General features: G+C 48.6%; 1 protein-coding gene across 3 annotated transcripts in view; it reads left to right on the forward strand.

Annotated features, from left to right (window-relative positions):
* ITGA11 (integrin subunit alpha 11) overlaps positions 1-18,376 on the forward strand; it is a 132,916-nt gene that overhangs the window by 14,026 nt on the left and 100,514 nt on the right. For all 3 annotated transcript variants that reach the window (XM_063638814.1, XM_063638813.1, XM_063638812.1), the window contains exon 2: positions 15,064-15,175. In XM_063638814.1, coding sequence (XP_063494884.1) covers positions 15,064-15,175 — 112 coding nt within the window. The remainder of the gene's footprint in view (positions 1-15,063; positions 15,176-18,376) is intronic.

Raw genomic sequence — 18,376 nt, forward strand, 5'->3', positions numbered from 1 at the left:
AAAAAATTCCTATCATTCTTATTTGTAATATTTGCCAATTACCATGATGTAAATCCTCCCACCATGGTCGTTTTCAAGCTACCAACATGACATCACTAATGCGAAGATTGCACACGATCAGCTCTTGTATGCAGACTCCAGCACATATTGGTCCCTTCCTTTGTGGAACTTAAACTCCAGTGGGAGAGGAGACAGTGTCCAAGTAGGCAAACAACTCTTATAACAACCTGTAATTATTTTTAATTGTAAAATACATAAAGAAGATGTTGTGAGGGAGAAGAACAGATTCTCCATATGGATTCTCCTTTCTCAGAGGCCATGGCATTAAAACTGGAGGTTGAGAAGGAGCCAGCTGGGCAAAGTTCTTGGGGAACAATGTTCCAGACAAAGGGGACTGCAAATGCAAGGATCTCAAAGTGGGAAGCAGCTTTGAGATCCTTGCATTTGCAGTCCCCTTTGTCTGGAACAGAGAGGAAGACGGTGAAGCTGGAAGGTAGTAAGCGAGAAAGCAAATCCACAGGGCCTGGTGGGCCCTGGGAAGGGTCTAGAATCTATTCTAAATGCAATGGAGGGACTCTCGGGGGCTTCCAGCAGAGCCAGGATCTAGCTCACACTGTTGAAAGATCACTGTGGCTGCTGTGAAGAGCATAGCTTGAAGCTGAGCAAAATTGGAATGAGAGACCAGTTGGAAAACTCTAGTGCAAGTCCAGATACAAAATGAAGAGAGTGGCTTAGTCCAAGTATGGCAAAAGAGACAGAGAGGAGTGGGCACATTGGAGAGGAAATGAGGGCTAGAACTTGCAGGATTTGCTGATGGGAAGTGAAGGAAAATCATAAGGAATGACTTTCAAGCTTCTGGCTTGAGCCATCTGGTGGGTGGTAATGCCATTTCCTGCAATGGGGAAAAAAACCATTTCAGAAGCGAAAACCTGGGTTCCTTTTCCAGCATGTGAAATGTGAGATGCTATGAGATGTCCAAGTGAAATGTCCTATAAGCAGCCAGGAAATTGATTGTGGGGCTCAAAGGGCAGGCCTGGGCTGGGTGGGGTGAAATATGGGGTCCTCAGGAGCTCGGGCCACATTGAGGCCAAGGCCCCACACACTCGCTCAGGCAGAGCAAGACTCCGTCTCAAAAAAAAAAAAAAAAAAGAGAAGGAGGTCCATTTTGATCACTTTTCCTACACAGAGAAAATGATAAATGATGTAAGACAGAAGAATACACTAGTTTTCATAAAACTGTGACCCTTGTTTTTGCTTTCGTTTTTTATGGAGATGGAGTCTCCATCTGTCACCCGGCTTGAAGTCCAGTGGTGCGATCTTGGCTTACTGCAACCTTTGCCTCCTGGGTTCAAGCAATTCTCCTACCTCAGCCTCCTGAGTAGCTGGGATTACAGACGCCTGCCACCAGGCCCAGATAATTTTTTGTATTTTAGTAGAGATGGGGTTTCACCATGTTGCCCAGGCTGGTCTCGAACTCCTGAGCTCAGGCAATCCGCCTCCCAAAGTGCTAGGATTATAGGTGTGAGCCACCACGCCCAGCCATGACCCTTGTTCTTGAAGAAGATGATCCATGTACTCTCTGAAGTCATGAGATGGCTGTCCAGGGCTCAGAGGAAAAACAATATTAATTACAGTCAATCTCAATGTGCTGTTTGCTGCTTTAAAGTTTTAGGCCTGTTTTCCTTGAGCTTGACATCTGCTTAACCAGCCCATTGGCAAACTCCTGATTTCTCAGAAAAAGATACAAAGGACGGCCGAGGCTCTCACCAGCCCTTGCTCATTCTGTCTCCCTGTCTCCGGATGCTTCTGTGAGTGTCTCTGTTTCAGCCTACATGCCACCTGCCCTAGCCGGCATTTGTTCTCCTCTGCAACCCCAGGGAAGGGAGCCTCACTCCTCCACAGGCTGCCCAGCCCCAGATTGATTGTTTTTTTTCTGATTTGGAGAATTCTTCCTCATATAGAGCTGTAAATGCTTTTGATGGCTGAGGGGAGGCTGTTGTGATAAGTCACTCGTTAACAAGCATTAGTTTATCTACCATAGAACAGGACATTGAGGGGATGGGACGGATAACAGGTAAGGCTTTTGATGAGATGACAAGACTGAAGTAGAAGAGGGAGGCAGGCCAGGGCCGGGGTGCTCCAAGGTTGCAGGCACCCAGTGTGTGTGATAAGGATGTGCCAGGGCCCGGCTGAAAGGGGAGGTGGAATTGACAGAGGACAGTGGGTGAATGGCAGGCTGCCCTGCGTCCCTCTACTTAGGCCCTTCTTGGATGAATATCAAGTTCATCTGATAAGCTCACCCCTGGCGGCAGGCAGCACCTGCTTCACTCTTTCTGAGCATCCACATCAAGGCCAGCTGAATCTTACAGACTCTCAGCTGAAGCGGACCCTGGAAATCACCTAGTGATGGCTCCCAGCCCCTCATGAGAAAGCTCTCTGCTTCCTCTTTTTCACATGGTGTGTTCTTTTTCACATGCATAACATTCGAGAGGACATGTGAGCACATCCCTATCTAGGGCTCCTCCTCCCGGGCAAGGTGGACACTGTGGCTGCAGCTCCGTGACACAGGTCTTGCCTCAAACCACTGGCGCGCTCGGAGCCGCTCCCTGCCAGAAGCAGCAGTGGGTGTGGACTGGGGACATGCTGTTTCCCAAATGAGATAATCTCCCCCAGAGATTCTGCTAAGAAATGAGGAGTGTGCTCATACCATGGGGACAGATGATGCTTTTCCACGGAAGCCCCCACCGTGCTGCTGAAATCCTTCTCCTTTCCCTTCTGCGGCCAGTCTCTCTATCCAGCCTTCAAATGGACAGCACCCTCCATCCCTTGAACCCCTCCCCTTTCTCTAGACTCCATCAGGAGACACAATTTCTTCCTCCCATTATTCCTCCCCGTCTTCTCCAGTGAGCTGCGTTCTGACCTGCACAAAGGCTGGGGAAGCCAAGAGACACATCCAGAGATGAGGAAGGCCAGTGGTTGGCGGTGATATTATGGTTGGAGGAATAAGGAATAGGAGAGACTCCATAGAGCTTCCTTCAGAGAAAAAGGCAGGGGGATAAGGCCCAGTTAGCAGAGAGACAAGCAGTCCACCCAGGGGTAGTCATTTGGTAGAGAAGTAAGATGCTGATGAGTTGATCAGAGAAGCTAGAAAACAGGGGGGTCTTTTGCAGGAGTAAAGAGGAGGGATGCATCCCTCTCCTGGAAAGACCCAAGTTTGGTCAAGTTTTCTCTAGAGCACAGGAGGGTATCAGGGTGGTAAGAACTGGCTTGGCATCACCAGGCCAGCCCCAGTGGCAGCCTGCAACTGCAGCAGCAGGGCAGGCCCGGCTGGGTGCTAAGCCATGGGGAGAGGAGTTACAGCTCACTTTCATGGGGGGCTTGAGGCTGAGGGACACTTGTTCGGACCCAAGTGCTAGAGGGGAAGGAGGGAATGACCTCAGTCCCAAAAGCCAATCTGATAGAGACTTGCAGAGGCACTGGCCGTCGGCCTGCCCACGGGAGTGCCCCCAGTGCCAGTCTGCCTGCTCCTCCCCTCTGAGGGGAGATGGATTTGGAAATAAGTCCAGAGGAGGAGGAACACACAGACTCAGAACCTCAGTACTGGAAATGTTTTTAGACCACCTGGCCCTACTTCCTCATTTTCTAGAAGAGGAGACAGAGGTCCAGAGAGGGAAGGTATTTGTTTCAGGTCACATAGCCAGTCGAGAAACTAGGTCTTCTGATGTCCAAACTAGTTCTCACCACAGTGGTCTCAGCACTCAGGAGGGGTTGTTATACTCCCATGTCCCCTTTGCTGAGTCCTGGAACCAGCTGTCCTAAAGTCAGAAGTTCATCCTGTGGCCTTTGACCTTAGCATTCTGCCCTCCAGCCCCGTCCCCCCAGGGACCGTTCCTAGAAGACATCAGGGAGAGAGAAGCCTCTGTTGTTCCAAGGCCACAGTCATGCCTCAAGGAGCTGGTGCTCCCTGCCTGGTGTCCGCGAGTTTTGAATTAAGACGGGGTCTGATGGCAGCCATGGTGCCCTCCTGCCCACTTGCCCTAAGTCTCCTCATCGAGGTTTCAGCAGCACAGTCCAGCTGTGGGGCTAGGCTGGGCTTTCTGTGGAAAGGTGACCACATCGCCTGGATCCCCACCAATGCCTCTGTCTTTCTGACATCTGGGTGTGTCCAGAAGCCCCAGCCAGGGCAGGAGGGCCCAGCCAAGTCTCCATGGTGCAGGCAAAGGGAGAGAGAGTGCTGGGCCCTGGACAATGCCAAACGTTTGATGGTGATTTTCTTTCATTCTTTCCTTGGCTTGGGAATGCAAAATATTATCATTTCTGCCTGGAGATTTCCCTTCCTAAATGCGCTTGGCTCCGGCCAACATTAAGATGAGTTTGCATTCCTCCACACTGCCTGGTTTCCAATTCTAAATTGTTTGCTGAGACTCAAGACAGATGCTCGAGTGCCGACAACTGGAAGTCAGCTGCGCGTCTGCCCAAGGGAACCTCACTGACATGTGCCGTGGTGGGTCTTCGATGTTACAAAGCAGGAGCCTCTCATTTTACAGATGGGGAAGCTGAGGCCCAGAGAGGCATCGGGGCTCTCAGTGGACATCCAGCCAAGTTAATGACAAAGCTGAGATTAGAACTCAGATCACCCCACCCCAGTCCAAACTTCTCTTGGCTTCACTTCAGGCTCTGTTGACTTATAAACATGTCTGTTGCCTGCCCAGTGGGGCTGTAAGCTCTGAACACCGTAAGTCGTGTCTCAGCCACCTTGGTGTCCTCACTTCCTACCATGGAACCTGGAGCTCCATAGACCCCTAATAGAGGTTTATTGAACTGAAGGGCCATAGAGGGGACTAACACAGGAGTGGTGGTGAACATAGATAAGTATGAAGAGAGGCTGGTGACCTTGGACACATTTCTACCCCGCTCTGGGCCTTAGTCTTCTCACTTATAGCAACAAGCTTTTTAAACTCGACAGAGCAGTTCTCAAACTGTGTTCCAGGAAACCCTAAGGTTTCAGTGAAGCGTCTTAGGTCTGCTACTGAGGGTGGGAAATTCCTCCCTACCCCCTAGTCCTAACCCCAACATCCACCTCTTGTGTCTACTTTTCGTGTATATATTTTGTTCAAAAAATGTGGGATTCACTGTAGAAAAACAAAGTTTGGAGGCTAATAGATTATTTGATCTGGAAAATTCCTGCTTGTTCTTAAAGATAAAATCCTGGCTGGGTGCCGGTGGCTCACGCCTGTAATCCCAGCACTCTGGGAGGCCGATGCAGGTAGATCACTTGAGGTCAGGAGTTCAAGACTAGCCTGGCCAATATGATGAAACCCCGTCTCTACTAAAAATACAAAAATTAGCCAGGCGTGTTAGCACATGCCTGTAGTCCCAGCTACTTGGAAGGCTGAGGCAGGAGAATTGCTTGAACCTGGGAGGCAGAGGTTGCAGTGAGCCTAGATTACACCATTGTACTCCAGTCGGGGCAACAGAACGAGACTCCGTCTCAAAAACAAAAAACAAAAAAAATGAATAAGTTCCCCCTCCCTAATAACATATTTGCTACACACCACCTTTGATCCAATGGTAGCTTGTCTAACGGGGAGTTCATGTCATGCCCCCTAGCAACTAGAAAGAGAGAAAATGAGGTGAAGGAGGCCTCATGCTCTGGAGGCTCCGTTCTGCACAGAGCTGCTCCAGAGCCCAGCATCCATGTTGGGTGCCTGGCTGGCTGTGGGTCTGCATCTGCCATTCCCTGAGTGATTCAGGACAACCCAGCCATCAGGCCCGGTGCATGGCTGAGGCAGGAAGAGGCCATGATTTACTTGTTAGGCCACACTTCTCCCTGACAGGGTAGGCCCGGGCCCAGCTCTGCCTAATGTTGGGCCTTCCTGATGAGATCTTCAGTAGGAAATGATTGGGGTACTACCCCAGAAACCACGAGTCCCCAAAGATCCCCAGCTCCTCTTCTCCTTGTCTTTGTCCAATCACTCTGCGAAATTGTTCCTCCTCTTCCCTGATGGTCCATCACTTAAGAGCTAAGCTGCATCAATTATCAATTGCTATAATAATGTCCTGTAACAAATAATCCCCCCAAATCTAAGTGGCACACAATAATAATTGTTTATTTCACATATCTGGGGTCAGCTGAGGGTGGGGGAGTGAACTGGTCCAAGCTAAGCTCAACTGAGTGGCTCTGCTGGGCTCACTGGGCTTGCTCGTGAGTTTGGGGGTGCTGACCTCAGCTAGGTTGGGCTGGGGCAACTCAGCTGGGGCAGCTCTGCTCTGAGTTGCTGCCAGAAGTGCAAGCAAGCAGAAATAGACAAGGCATCCTAAGGCTCAGGCTGGGAATGGGCACACATTATTTCTGCTCAGATGGCCTAGCCCAAAGTCAAGTTTGGGGGAAGTATACTCTGCTCTTTTAGAGGCAGGAATTGCAAAGTCCCATGGTAAAGGGTGTGCATATAGAGAAGTGAAGAGTTGAGACTAATGATGCAAGCTGGAGCAGGACCACTTGTTTTTGTATCCCAGCTCTGCCACCCACTAGATATGTGACTTGCGACAAGTTACAGGATGGCTGTGCCTCCAGTTCCTCTCTTCTGCCACAGAGCGACTTCCTCTGGCCATCAGCTCCCATCTGCTGCTTCATCCAGACTTTTAAGCCCTTGGGACTCTGGCTCTGTCCTTCTGGCATACCTGGTCTCCTGTGCTCTGCCTGTTGTGCTCAGGGAGCCACCAATCAGTTCTGTAGCGAGCAGAGGGCATGGGCCCAGGATGGGTGAGTCTTGAAGAAGGAGTGTGTGGCAGGGCGATAAGCCTGGGTGAGGCCTCTCCAGGGTTGTTGTTGTTGATAATTTGTTGTTGTTGTTAGAGCTGAATTTTCTACTTTAACTCAACACATTTTTCTGAGCACCAGGCCTTATGGTGGGATAAAGGGATAAATAGAACCCAGTTCTCTTCCTCACGTTGCTCAGTCCTAGATGGGGAGAAGATTGTGCAGAATCAGTTCTGCTCAGTGTACACGTCTAATCCTATTACTTAAATATCCAATCCACACCCTCCGTGTGGCAATGCAGGCAGAGTTGCTGCCCATGGGATGCTCACAGTCCACTGTGAGTTCCTTGTTGGCCATGCAGCTGCCCATGGGGGTGGAACCGCACACTACCCACCTGCCTGGGGGCTTCCCAGGGTGAGGGCAGAGTTACTAGGTCTCCTATGAGAGCAGCAGGTCCCCAAGGGCAGGATCCCTGCTTCTCCCCGGAGTCAGAGGGCTCCCCAAGCTCTTCTCTAATGGAGGCCCTCTTCCCTCAACTAGCTAGAAGCTTCTCTGATGCGGGGACCACATCCCCTCATCCCTCCCTTGCTCTATCACACTAGTGCCTCCTACAGGAGCCTAGACTAGGGTCCTTGGGCCTCCAGCAATTCTCCCAAACCTAGCATTGCCTTCCTAGATGCTTCTTTGAAATGATGGCCTTGGGCAGAAGGGAAGTCTGGCTGGCAGCAGAGAAAGAACCCTCACATGTTCCCTACTCACCAGGGCAAAAGGGGCAGCAATGCAGAGGATATGGAACAGCCAGCCATCTGAAGTTCATTACTTCTTCACTTTCGAATGGGTTGTTTTTTCCCCCATAGCAGCAAGAGGTTCACTTTGCCATATCTTTTTGCTTAGGCCAGCTTATGGTCTTTTCTCTCTCCTCCTCTCCCTGTCTGTGATTTGCTTTTAGACGTGAAGATTCTTGGGGCCCAAGTAAAACTGGGAAGAGGAAGATAATATCAGAGATTCTTAGTGATAAACCCCGCCTCCCTCACCCCATCCCAGCACCGTCCATCCAAGGAAAATGAAAGCTCTTGCTTATACAGGTGCATCTGCAACATGGAGCAGAGCCCAAAGAACCAGCGGAGGCCTGGGGCAGGGCTGCGGGGAGGCTGCTGGGAGGTGTTCACGCTTAGGTTCCACAGAGCAGCTTCCTCTGGCCATCAGCTCCAACCTGGTGCTTCATCCAGACTTTCAAGGCCCTTGGGACTCTGGCCCCATCCTTCTGGTATACCAGGTCTGCTATGCTCCACTTGTTGATATCAGGGAGTCACCAGTCCGTTCTGTATTGAGCAGGATCTTACAGCATGTGACTGGGATGGATGAGTCTGAAGAAGAAGAGGTGTTTAGGAGGGGACAAGCCTGGCTGAGGCCACACCAGGGAGGATTCAAGTGACTGAGGACAGTGGGTGGTGGCTGAAAGGGCAGAGGAAGACCTGATGGTGATGGGCTGGATGGCACAGGACCCATGAGGCCTCAAAGTCATCCCGGCCACTTCCTAGCCGTATGACCTTGGCCAGTTGCTGACCTTCTTTGTGGCTCAGTTTCCTCATCTTTAAAATGAGAATGATAATATACTTACTCCAAAAGGTTGTTATAAGCATTAAATACATTCAGAATAGAGCTTGGTACATAGTAAGAGCTTTGTGCATGTACACAATTATTTTTATTATTGTTATCTAAGTGGTAGGGGACTATCAGTACCTACCTAATCAGGTAGTACTGATAGGTAGAGTATCAGTACTACCTATCAGTACCTACTATCAGTACCTAAGTCAGGGAGCTAGGAGGTAAACTAAGGCAGGAGGAGACAACAGGTACTGATTCTGAGAACAGATTCTCAGAAGGTGAGAAATCCGGTAGGCAAGTCTATCTGCATCTTTTGGGCACTGGGCAAAGATAAAAGCCATTTATGGATGTGGCCTTGAATAGCACATAACCTAAGAGCATGGTAGAAGGGAAGGCAGCTGTTATGCAAGGCAGGGAGTGACAGAGCTATGAGCAGCCCACACTGAGGGCCCCAGAGGAAGGACCACTTTGCAGCAGAGGTGTCTTCAGAGGTGGGCCTTGAAAGTGTAGGACGAAGGGAAGAAAGGCCTTCCAGGCATGGTGAACAGCATGGGCAAAAGCACTGAGGCCAGCTCAGGGAACAGGGCATCTTGATCCATTTCAATTCAACCAAGATGTATTAAGTACCTTCCCTGCACCAGGCAGTGCCAGAGGTTTGCTACTCCCTTTAGTCTTGCCAACCACTTTTCCAGATAGATATTTTTATTCCTGTTTTATAGGTGAGTAAACTGAGAACCAGAAAGGGAGAGTAATGCCTCAGGGTCACCCACTTATGAATAAGTGCTAGAGCCAGGCTTCTAACCAAGTCCTTCCAGAACTGAAAGCCCATCCTCTCTTCACGTCTGGCCTGACTCTCAAGGAGCCTGGCAGGATGGCAGGAGGAGCTGGGCAATTCCTGACACCTCCACCCAGGTAGGCTGTTCTCTTCTTCTCCCTGGCTCCACACTTGCACCAGGAAAGCCTGCCTAGCACCTTTGGACCACTTCACCTATTCCTCCACGTGGCCCTTCAAGGCCAGAATCACACCTCCAGAAGCTTCCTGAGCACCCAGCCCACATGGTCCTTCTCTCTAACAACCATGGCATCTGCTTGCAGGGCACACTTGCACTCCACGTGCTTGCTGTGAGCCACTCTCCCAAGCTGATAGGACCCATCTCTCTTCTTGTCTTGCCCTCCACTCATCTCCTGTGCTAAGCGCTAGACCCAACAATGAGTAGAGAACAGATCCCATCCTGCCCTCTTGCAGCCTGTGTCCTGATGCAGGAGACAGGAGTAATCAGACAGTCACATCCATGGCGTAGAATTACTAACTGTGATAAGAAAAGGAGAGGTCACCAGTCACCCATTAGTAAGGCACATGGGTGATGAGATCATTAAGCAAGATCTGATGTAATCAAGGTATCAGGGAAGCTTCCCAGGGGAGGCCAGGGGAGGATTTGCATTTATGCTGGGGTTTAAAGGTGATGGGAAGCTCATCAGAGAGGCTCAGGCAGAGGAAATGGCACATGCAGAGGCCCTAAGGTGGAGGAAGCAAGGTGCATCTGGGGGAGCAGAAAAGGGACCTAGAGGAAAACACACAAGACAAGGCTAGGGAGAGGCTGAGGGCCATGGGGCCACATGGAACATTTTGGACTTTCTCCCAAGATCCCTGTGAAGCTATTTGGGAGGAGGAGGAGAGGCAGGGAAATGGAACAGCACAGCAGACGCTCCTTAAGCTGGAGCGAACTCTCCCCACTGAGCTGTTGAATGGCCTTAGCCATACGCTGGCCAGCAGCCCTCAGCACTTGGGACCAGGACTGCCCCACCTGGCCTCCACCTTAACCTGCAGGGAGTGGAGTGGCTTTGAGAACCGTGAGCCCCAAGTGATGCTCTGGCTTGATGCCGTGGTTTCCGTCCCTTCTTGAGACTGACTGATGCTTTTTTTGGAAGACAGACAAGATTCTGAGAAAGGGAGCAACAGTTGACGTAACTTTGGCCATGGCCCACAGGACAGCAGCCCAGGAATTGTGGTGTTTTTCCCCCTCTGTCATCAATATCAAGGGCAGAACAGTGGCAAGCTGCCCAACCAGGCTCCCAACATCACTGCAATCAGCCTGTTCATTCCCATCAAAACAACTTTATCTTGTTGGTATTTGGAAGTCATCAATCTCTGAGAAAAGTACTTCTCCCAAACATGAAACCCATCTACCGTAAAAGGAGGAGGCCAGAGATCTTGTCAGGAGCCGAGGTCAGAGAGATGGACTTGACTGACATCATTTTTAGGAAATCCACTCTCTGGTTGGTTCGGTTTGGTCAGAAGCAAACGCCAACCGGTCTCTGGACGTGAAACCAGCACTTTGTAATTTAATGCCTCTTCCTTGTGGCCAGATTTCACTAATCCTATCCCCAGTGAGGTTGGGGCTCTGTCTAGGACTAGTCCCACCTTCCCCTGGGCCCCCACCACCCCCTCACTGGGCACCTCACTTTGGCTGCAGGATGGAATGCAGGCAGCTGGCTTTCCCTCCCATTGCGTCTCCCTGCTGGAACCCAAAGGCAGAGGCAGTGGGACCTAGGGCAGGAAGCGGAGACCCTCTTCTCTAAAAGGAATCTTCCCTTCTCCCCAGTGAGTCCTTCTTATGAAAAACTGATCTAGGGAGGGAAGAGAACACAGCACCCCAGCACCCCAAGCTATGTGGTCATGTTTCCAGCTAATGTGTCCCCAGCTGAGTGATTTGGGGAAACTGTTTAATCTCCCAGAGGTGTGATTGTATCTGTCTCACGGGGTTGGTGTGAGATTTAATTGATTAATGTAAAACTCATGGTTAGATGCCTAGGATCGTGCCTGGAATATATCAGCGCTCATCATTATTTCCTTTCTGCTATTCCTCACTGAGGGGAGAGATTGTCCCAGACAAATGAAGGTCCCGGTCTCTAACTGTTCAGTCAACCAATATCTATGAGCTGGACCTTCATTCAAGGCACTGAGGATACAGCAGTGAGGACACAGCAGAGTCCCGTGGCACTTAGAGACTATAGGAATATTCTAAATATCAGCCATGTGACAATAAACAAATAAATGTCCTATGTTTGTGATAAGTGCTATGAGGAAAAATGGAGCACAGGAAGGGATCCTTGGGGTGTTTGGTGGCCTGGTGATGGACAAGATGGCATTGAAACAGAGACTCTAAGACTAGAGGGAGAGAGCCTTGCAGGTGTGGGAGGAAGAGCATTCCAGGAGGAGGGAACAGCCATGGCAAAGATGCTGAGCAGAGAACGAGTCTGACGTTGGAAGGACAGCGAGAGGGTCAGTGTGGCTAGAGGAGAGGAGGAGGAGAGGGTAGAAATTAATGGGGCAGAGTGAACGGGGTGAGATCATGGAGGGCCTTGCAATGAGGAGTTTGGCCTTGGCTTTGATGGGGTGGAAAACTCATTGATAGAGGGGATGGAGCTGAGGGATGACAGGATCTCACAGGTCTTGGAAGAGTCCCTCTGGCCGTGGTTGCACAAGAAGCACTAATAGAGGGCTTGGGGTGGACAAGGCCCCAAAGGCACAATCTGTGGCTTCATCTTCACTGGCCCTCACCCCTCTGTAGGCCTGGAAGTGGTAGGTGGTCTGGATTTCCTGACAGCTAGAACACACTTTCCTCTTCCTGCTGGCTCACATGCAGGAAAGGGAAGTCCTAGTCTCTAGTGGGCACCAGGAAGCCAGGCAACGTGCCGTCCACAGTCAGGGTGTATGTGGCCTGTGCATGTGTGTGTCTGTGTGTGTGCGCATGTGCATGCATACATGTATATCTGTGTGCGTGTGCATGTGTGCATACATGTGTGTTCATTCCTGGGACAGATTTGGAGAGAGGGTAAGTTTCTCTCTGCCACTGCAACACTACTTCTGTAACCCCCCTGTGCCCACCAGGCTCCCAGCTCTGCACAGGTGACACTGGTGTCTCTCTCTCTCTCTCCTCTGTGACATTGCACATGTGATACTGGTGTCTCTCTCTCTCTCCTCTGTGACATGCCTTCACTGGCCAGGGACCTGTGTTCTTCAGGACCCTGTGCTCACCTGAACAGAGTCCTCTTCTCCAAGGCTGCCTGCTGCTAACCAGGCTAATAAGTTCATTTATGGCATGGGCTTTGTAAACAAAGCACTAACGGATTCACATACTCTTCTTCCCCAACCCCCACTCCAGGGCCATGACACTAAATTCATGTGGCAGATTAGGAATCACGAAGACAGAGTTGGCAGCTACATAGTCACTTGCTGCCACTGTCCAGTACCAGTAGCAGGCACTGTTATCAGTCACACTCCTCTTGCCTACTGAGCCCAGACTTGACCTCAGAATCTTTCCTAACTCAGTGCTCCAGAAGTGCTAATAATCTGTTAGCATGTTCAATAAGATAACATGTATCTAATATCCCTACTTGAAGGTCCCTCAGTTTTACCTCTGGGGACTTTAATTCTATGACTCTAATGATGGAAATTTTGGCTACTGTATCTGTTTGCTGAGCAAAAAAAAAAGGGGGGGGAGACTGGGGGAAAAATCACTTGTTTCTGCACGATAGGCCTTATTAAAGTAGGTGCCCCAGGGCTTCACCCTTGAATACTGAGCAGGGGGTCAGTGCCCAGGGGAAGGAGAGTGGGGCACTCGTGCGCAGGTCCAAGCCTCAAATTCAGAGGCCCTACCCAGTGGGCTTGGGTCCTTGGGCAGGTCAGTTAAGCTCTCTGACCCTCTGTTTTCCCTTTGCTGCATGTCATGGAGATCAAATGATAACATACATGTGAATGGTCTTTGAAACTTAATAAGTATCCTACATGTGAAAGGGGCAACAATGATAAAAGGTCTATTCTGCCAATTCATTTTTACTTATCCAAAAGTTTTGGCTCGTGGCGAGATCCCATCCCTCAAATTTAATGCGTCCCAAGTTTGGATGGGTATCAAGGCCAGATGTGCTCTGAAAATGCCTTTTGGGGGGGAGGCGTCACAGAGTAAGTGTCTGAGGTCCTAGTTGTGATGCTACCACTGACCTGCTGTGCACCCCTGGACAATCCTCTTAACCTCTCTGGTACTGCACCAAGTGCATCTGCCAAGTGAGGATGATGCTCACTCATTCTCCAAGGTCCTGTGACAGCAAATGATGTCAGATGTGAGGAGGCCCAGAAACCAAAAGTACTATACAGATGTGAGGTGCTATTTTGTTGTTTCTTGTGATTTGCCCAAAGGGGTAAAGCATTTGGCTTAACACAGGCTTACCGCCAGGAAGAATTAGTTAACTGACAGGTGACTTAAACAAACAGGGGCGACCCTTGGGGCCAGGGCAAAAGGGTCATGGGGCTTTCTCTGTGCTCGCTTCAGCTGCCCCTGCCAAGTAGAAGCCCCTGCCGAAGCCAGACAGAGCTTTGCCAACTGGTTCAGAGGGAAGTGGGGAGCCCAGTGCCGGAGCCCATGGCCACTGGGACCTCAGGCTTGCAGAGAAAGGTGGGTGTCAGTTCCCTGACTCTTCAGCAGATAGGGGAGGCAGTAATGAAGGGAGGAGGAGGGAAGAGAAGGGAGCGCAGGAGAGAGGAGGAAAATAAGAAGGAAAAAAAAGAGGAGACCAACGAAAGCCGGAAGCAGCAGGTGGGAGGAAGGAGTGATGGAGAAGGAGGTTAACTGTCTCTGCCTGGTAGAATCGGGAATTCCCTGGGGGAAGGACAGGTCTTCCATTCAGACTGGGTCTCTTTGAGAGCAGGTTTTATGCCTCCCCTATCCATGTACAGGGTCTGTATTAGGCCTTTCTTTGTGGGGCTAATACAAGAATACCTGAGACTGAGTAATTTATAAAGAAAACAGTAGCCTGGCCAACATGGTGAAACCCTGTCTCTACTAAAAAATATATAAAAATCAACCAGGCACGGTGGCATGTCCCTGCAGTCTCAGCTCCTTGGGAGGCTGAGGCACAAGAATCGCTTGAACCCGAAAGGAGGAAGTTGCAGTGAGCCAAGACCGAGCCACTGTGCTCCAGCCTGGACCACAGAGTTAGACTCTGTGTCAGCGAAAAAATAAAAAAAGAAAGAAAAAAAAAGGGAAGGAAGGAAGGAAGGAAGGAGGGAAGGAAGGAAGGAAGGAAGGAAGGAAGGAAGGAAGGAAGGAAGGAAAGAAAGAAAAGGGGTTAATTTTGGCTCACAGTTCTGCAGACTGTACAGAAATCATGGTGCCAGCATCTGCTTCTAATGAGGGCCTCAGGGAGCTTCCAATCATGGTGGAAGGTGGAGGGGAGCCAGCGTGTCACATGCAAGAGTGGGAGCAAGAAAGAGAGCAGGGAGGCCCCACACTCTTAAACACCCAGGTCTGTGAGAACTTAGAGTGAGAACTCACTCATCACCAAGGGAATGGCACCAAGCAATTCATGAGGGATCTGCCCCCATGACCCAAACACCTCCCACCATGGAATCCTGTTTCAACGTGAGATTTGGAAGGGATACACATTGAAACTATATCAGGCTCCCCCAGGACTGGGGTGGAATCTCTCCCATCAGACCGTGGGCCCTTCCAGGCAGGGACTATGTCAGCTACCTCATACAGGGGCTCCCCAAGATGGGGAAACATGCTCGTCCCACAGCCAAGACCCTCCAAGGTTCATGACCTGCCAGTGGGTCTGACACAGCCCAGGGCCTACACCTCTGCCTGTCTGACTCCCCTGCTTCTCCTCTCTTCTCCTCTCCTCTCCCCCTGCCTCAGGGTTCACGGACACCTTCAACATGGACACCAGGAAGCCCCGGGTCATCCCTGGCTCCAGGACCGCCTTCTTTGGCTACACAGTGCAGCAGCACGACATCAGTGGCAAGAAGTGGTGAGTGAGAGCAGCCGCCCACACCCAGCCCTGTACCATTCCACGCCCAGCCACTCCATCCTGCCCCTGTGCCCCATGGCTGCCCCACTGGCCCTCACATGGAGACTGACATTTCCAGTGGCTTGACTCTGTCCTAGCAGGTCAGAGGCTGCACAGGCTCTGCTCCTGACTATGAAACTTGAGTGTTCAATTTCTCAAGCCCTGTGTCTTCTCATCTGTGAAATGGGAATGAATGAGCCCTCCTTCTCTGGGTTATGTGACAGCAGGGGTAGCAGGCACCTGGGGACCAATCGTTAGCCCCTGGTCATGTCTACCTGGAGAGCTGCTGGGGGTGTCTCTGAGAGGGTGGGTGTGAGTGTGCTATCTAGCTGAAACCCAGGCAGCGATGGGGCAAAGGGGAGGGAGAGCCAGACCAAGTGGAGGGAGAGGGCGGGAAAGATCCCCAAGAGCCCTCCAGAGCAGGGGCAATCAGGAGGAAGAAAGGATCCACCTCCAATTTTAAAAATAACTTTATTTCAACATATTTTATCATCTCACTCATTTCAAGTGTCCAAGTCAACGATTTTTTTTTTTTAAGAAAATGTACCATGTTGTGAGACCATCACCACGAATCAGTTTTAGAATGTTTTTATCACCCCAATAAGATCTCTCACCACATTTATGGTTAGTCATCCTCCTGCCCATTTGGTTTTTAGCTGGCAGAAGGCTATCCTTCCTGGGATGGAAAGGGCCAGGACTCTGCATGGCCCATTTAGAAGCCCTTGCATAGTCAAGAGACCTCATGAACACTGGTGATCAATGTTCTATGCTGCCCTCTTCCCACTCTGGCCCCTGTCTACCCTCCCCAACCTCTCCCCCTTCTTGTGCTCCCCCCACCCCCTTACTTGTGTTCAACGCTCCAGCCACATGGCACAATCACGGCATTGCTGTTTCCCCAGATCTTCTTCAAACATGCTCTTCCCTTCCACGACGCCCTCTCCTGACTTCTCTGCTCACCCCACCACCATCTGGCTAATTCTCTCATATTCTTTTTGATTTTTGTATATCTTTCTACCGAGGTATAACATACATACAATAAAGTATAGGCATCTTGAGTGTGCGGCTTAATGAACTTCCATATGATATACACCTATGTCATCACCTCCCAGAGATATATACACCATTTCCAGCTTCCCAGAAGGTGGTGCCCACTCACCCCCCACCCCCAGCCAGTGCCCCTCCAGGGACCCACTATGCTGACTCCTATCTCCTTAGATTAGTTTTGAACTTCGTAGAGGAGAAATCATGCAATAGGTGCTCATTTGTGTCTGACCTCTTTCACTCAACGTTACGCCTGTGAGGTTTAACATGTTGTTAAATGAACCATACTTCATGCTTCCATTGATGAGCAGTATTCCATTGTATTAATCTACCACAATGTATTTAAGTTTAGTGTTTATTTTACTGTATTTGTATTGTTTCCATTTTGGGCTATTTCAAATAACGCTGCTATTGGCATTCATGTACGTGTCTTTTGATGGGCATGTGTACTCACTTTTATTGGGTTTTTACTCCGGGATAGAATTGCTGAGTTAAAGGGTAGTTATGTTTAACTTTTTAGTAGGACCTGCCAGGCATTTGTTTCAAAGTGGTTTAACAATTTAAACTCTCTCTAGTAAAATAAGAGCCTTCTGTTTGTGACATGTCTTCACAAACACGTGACATGATCAGTCATTTTAATTTTAGTCATTCTAGTTGTGTGTGCTGGTATCTCATGGTGGGTTTAATTTGCATTTCTCTATTTACTAATGATGTTGAGCAAATTTTCATAAATTTAATGGCCATTTTTGTATCCCCTTTTGTGAAATGCTGTATCAGGTCTTTTGCCCATTGTAAAGATTGTGCCTTTTTCTTACTGATTAAAGGCCATATATATGTATATATATATTATATATATAATGTTTGTATATATATAATATATATATTACATATTTATATATATTATATATAATGTTTGTATATATATAATATATATATTACATATTTATATATATTATATATAATGTTTGTATATATATAATATATATATTACATATTTATATATATTTACATATATAATACATATATACGTATATATGTATATATATAATATATATATTATATATATATAAAATACACATTCTGTATACACATCCTTTGTGACATAGAAGCATTGCAAATATCTGTTCCCAGTCTGTGGCTTGCCTTTTCATTCTCTAAATGGTATCTTTTGATAAACAGAAGTCCTTAACTTTAATAAAGTCTAATTTATCAATATTTTTTATGGTTAGTGCTTTTTGTGTGTCCCATTTAAGAAATCTTCACCTCTCCCCATATCATGAAGATATTCTTCTCTATTTTCTTCTAGAAGTTTGATGTTTTTGCTTTGTCATTTAGGTCAATGGTTCATCCCAAGTTAATGTTTGTGTAAGGTGTGAGATAAAGGTCAGAGGTTTTTGTTTTCTTTTTTTCATATGGATGGCCAATTGATCTGGCACAATTTGTTAAAGACTATTTTCCCCATTGAATTCTAGTGACATCTTTGTTGAAAATCGGGGGACCATAGATATATGGGCCTGTTTCTTGACTCTATTTTATTCCATATGTCTATTTATCTAAATTTGAGCAAACAAAAACCTGCTTTGGTTACTGCAGCTTTAAAATAGCTCTCGAAGTCAGGTCGTGTGAATTCTCTATATTTGGTTTTCTCTCCTTTTTTATTTCAACTTTTATCTTAGATTCAGGGAGTACATGTGCAGATTTGTTACATGGGTGTATTGCATTGTGTGGAGGTTTGGGGTACAAGTGATCATGTCACCCAGGTAGTGAGCTACCCAACAGGTAGTTTTTCAACTCTTGTTCCCTCCTGCTCTCCCTCCCCACTCTAGTGGTCCTCAATGTCTGTAGTTCCCATTTTTATGTCCATGTGTACCCAGTGTTTAGCTCCCACTTATAATAGTGAGAACACACCATATTAGGTTTTATGTTTCTGTGTTAATTTGCCTAGAATAATGGCATCCATGTTGCTGCGAAGGACATGATTTCTTTCTTTTTCATGGTTGTGTAGTATTCCATGGTGTATATGGACCACAGTTTCTTTAACCAATCCACCACTAATGGGCACCTAGGTTGATTCCATGTCTTTGCTATTGTGACTAGTGCTGTGATAAACATACAAGTGCA

This window comes from Symphalangus syndactylus, chromosome 5 (assembly GCF_028878055.3).
Source record: "Symphalangus syndactylus isolate Jambi chromosome 5, NHGRI_mSymSyn1-v2.1_pri, whole genome shotgun sequence".
NCBI lineage: Eukaryota > Metazoa > Chordata > Mammalia > Primates > Hylobatidae > Symphalangus > Symphalangus syndactylus.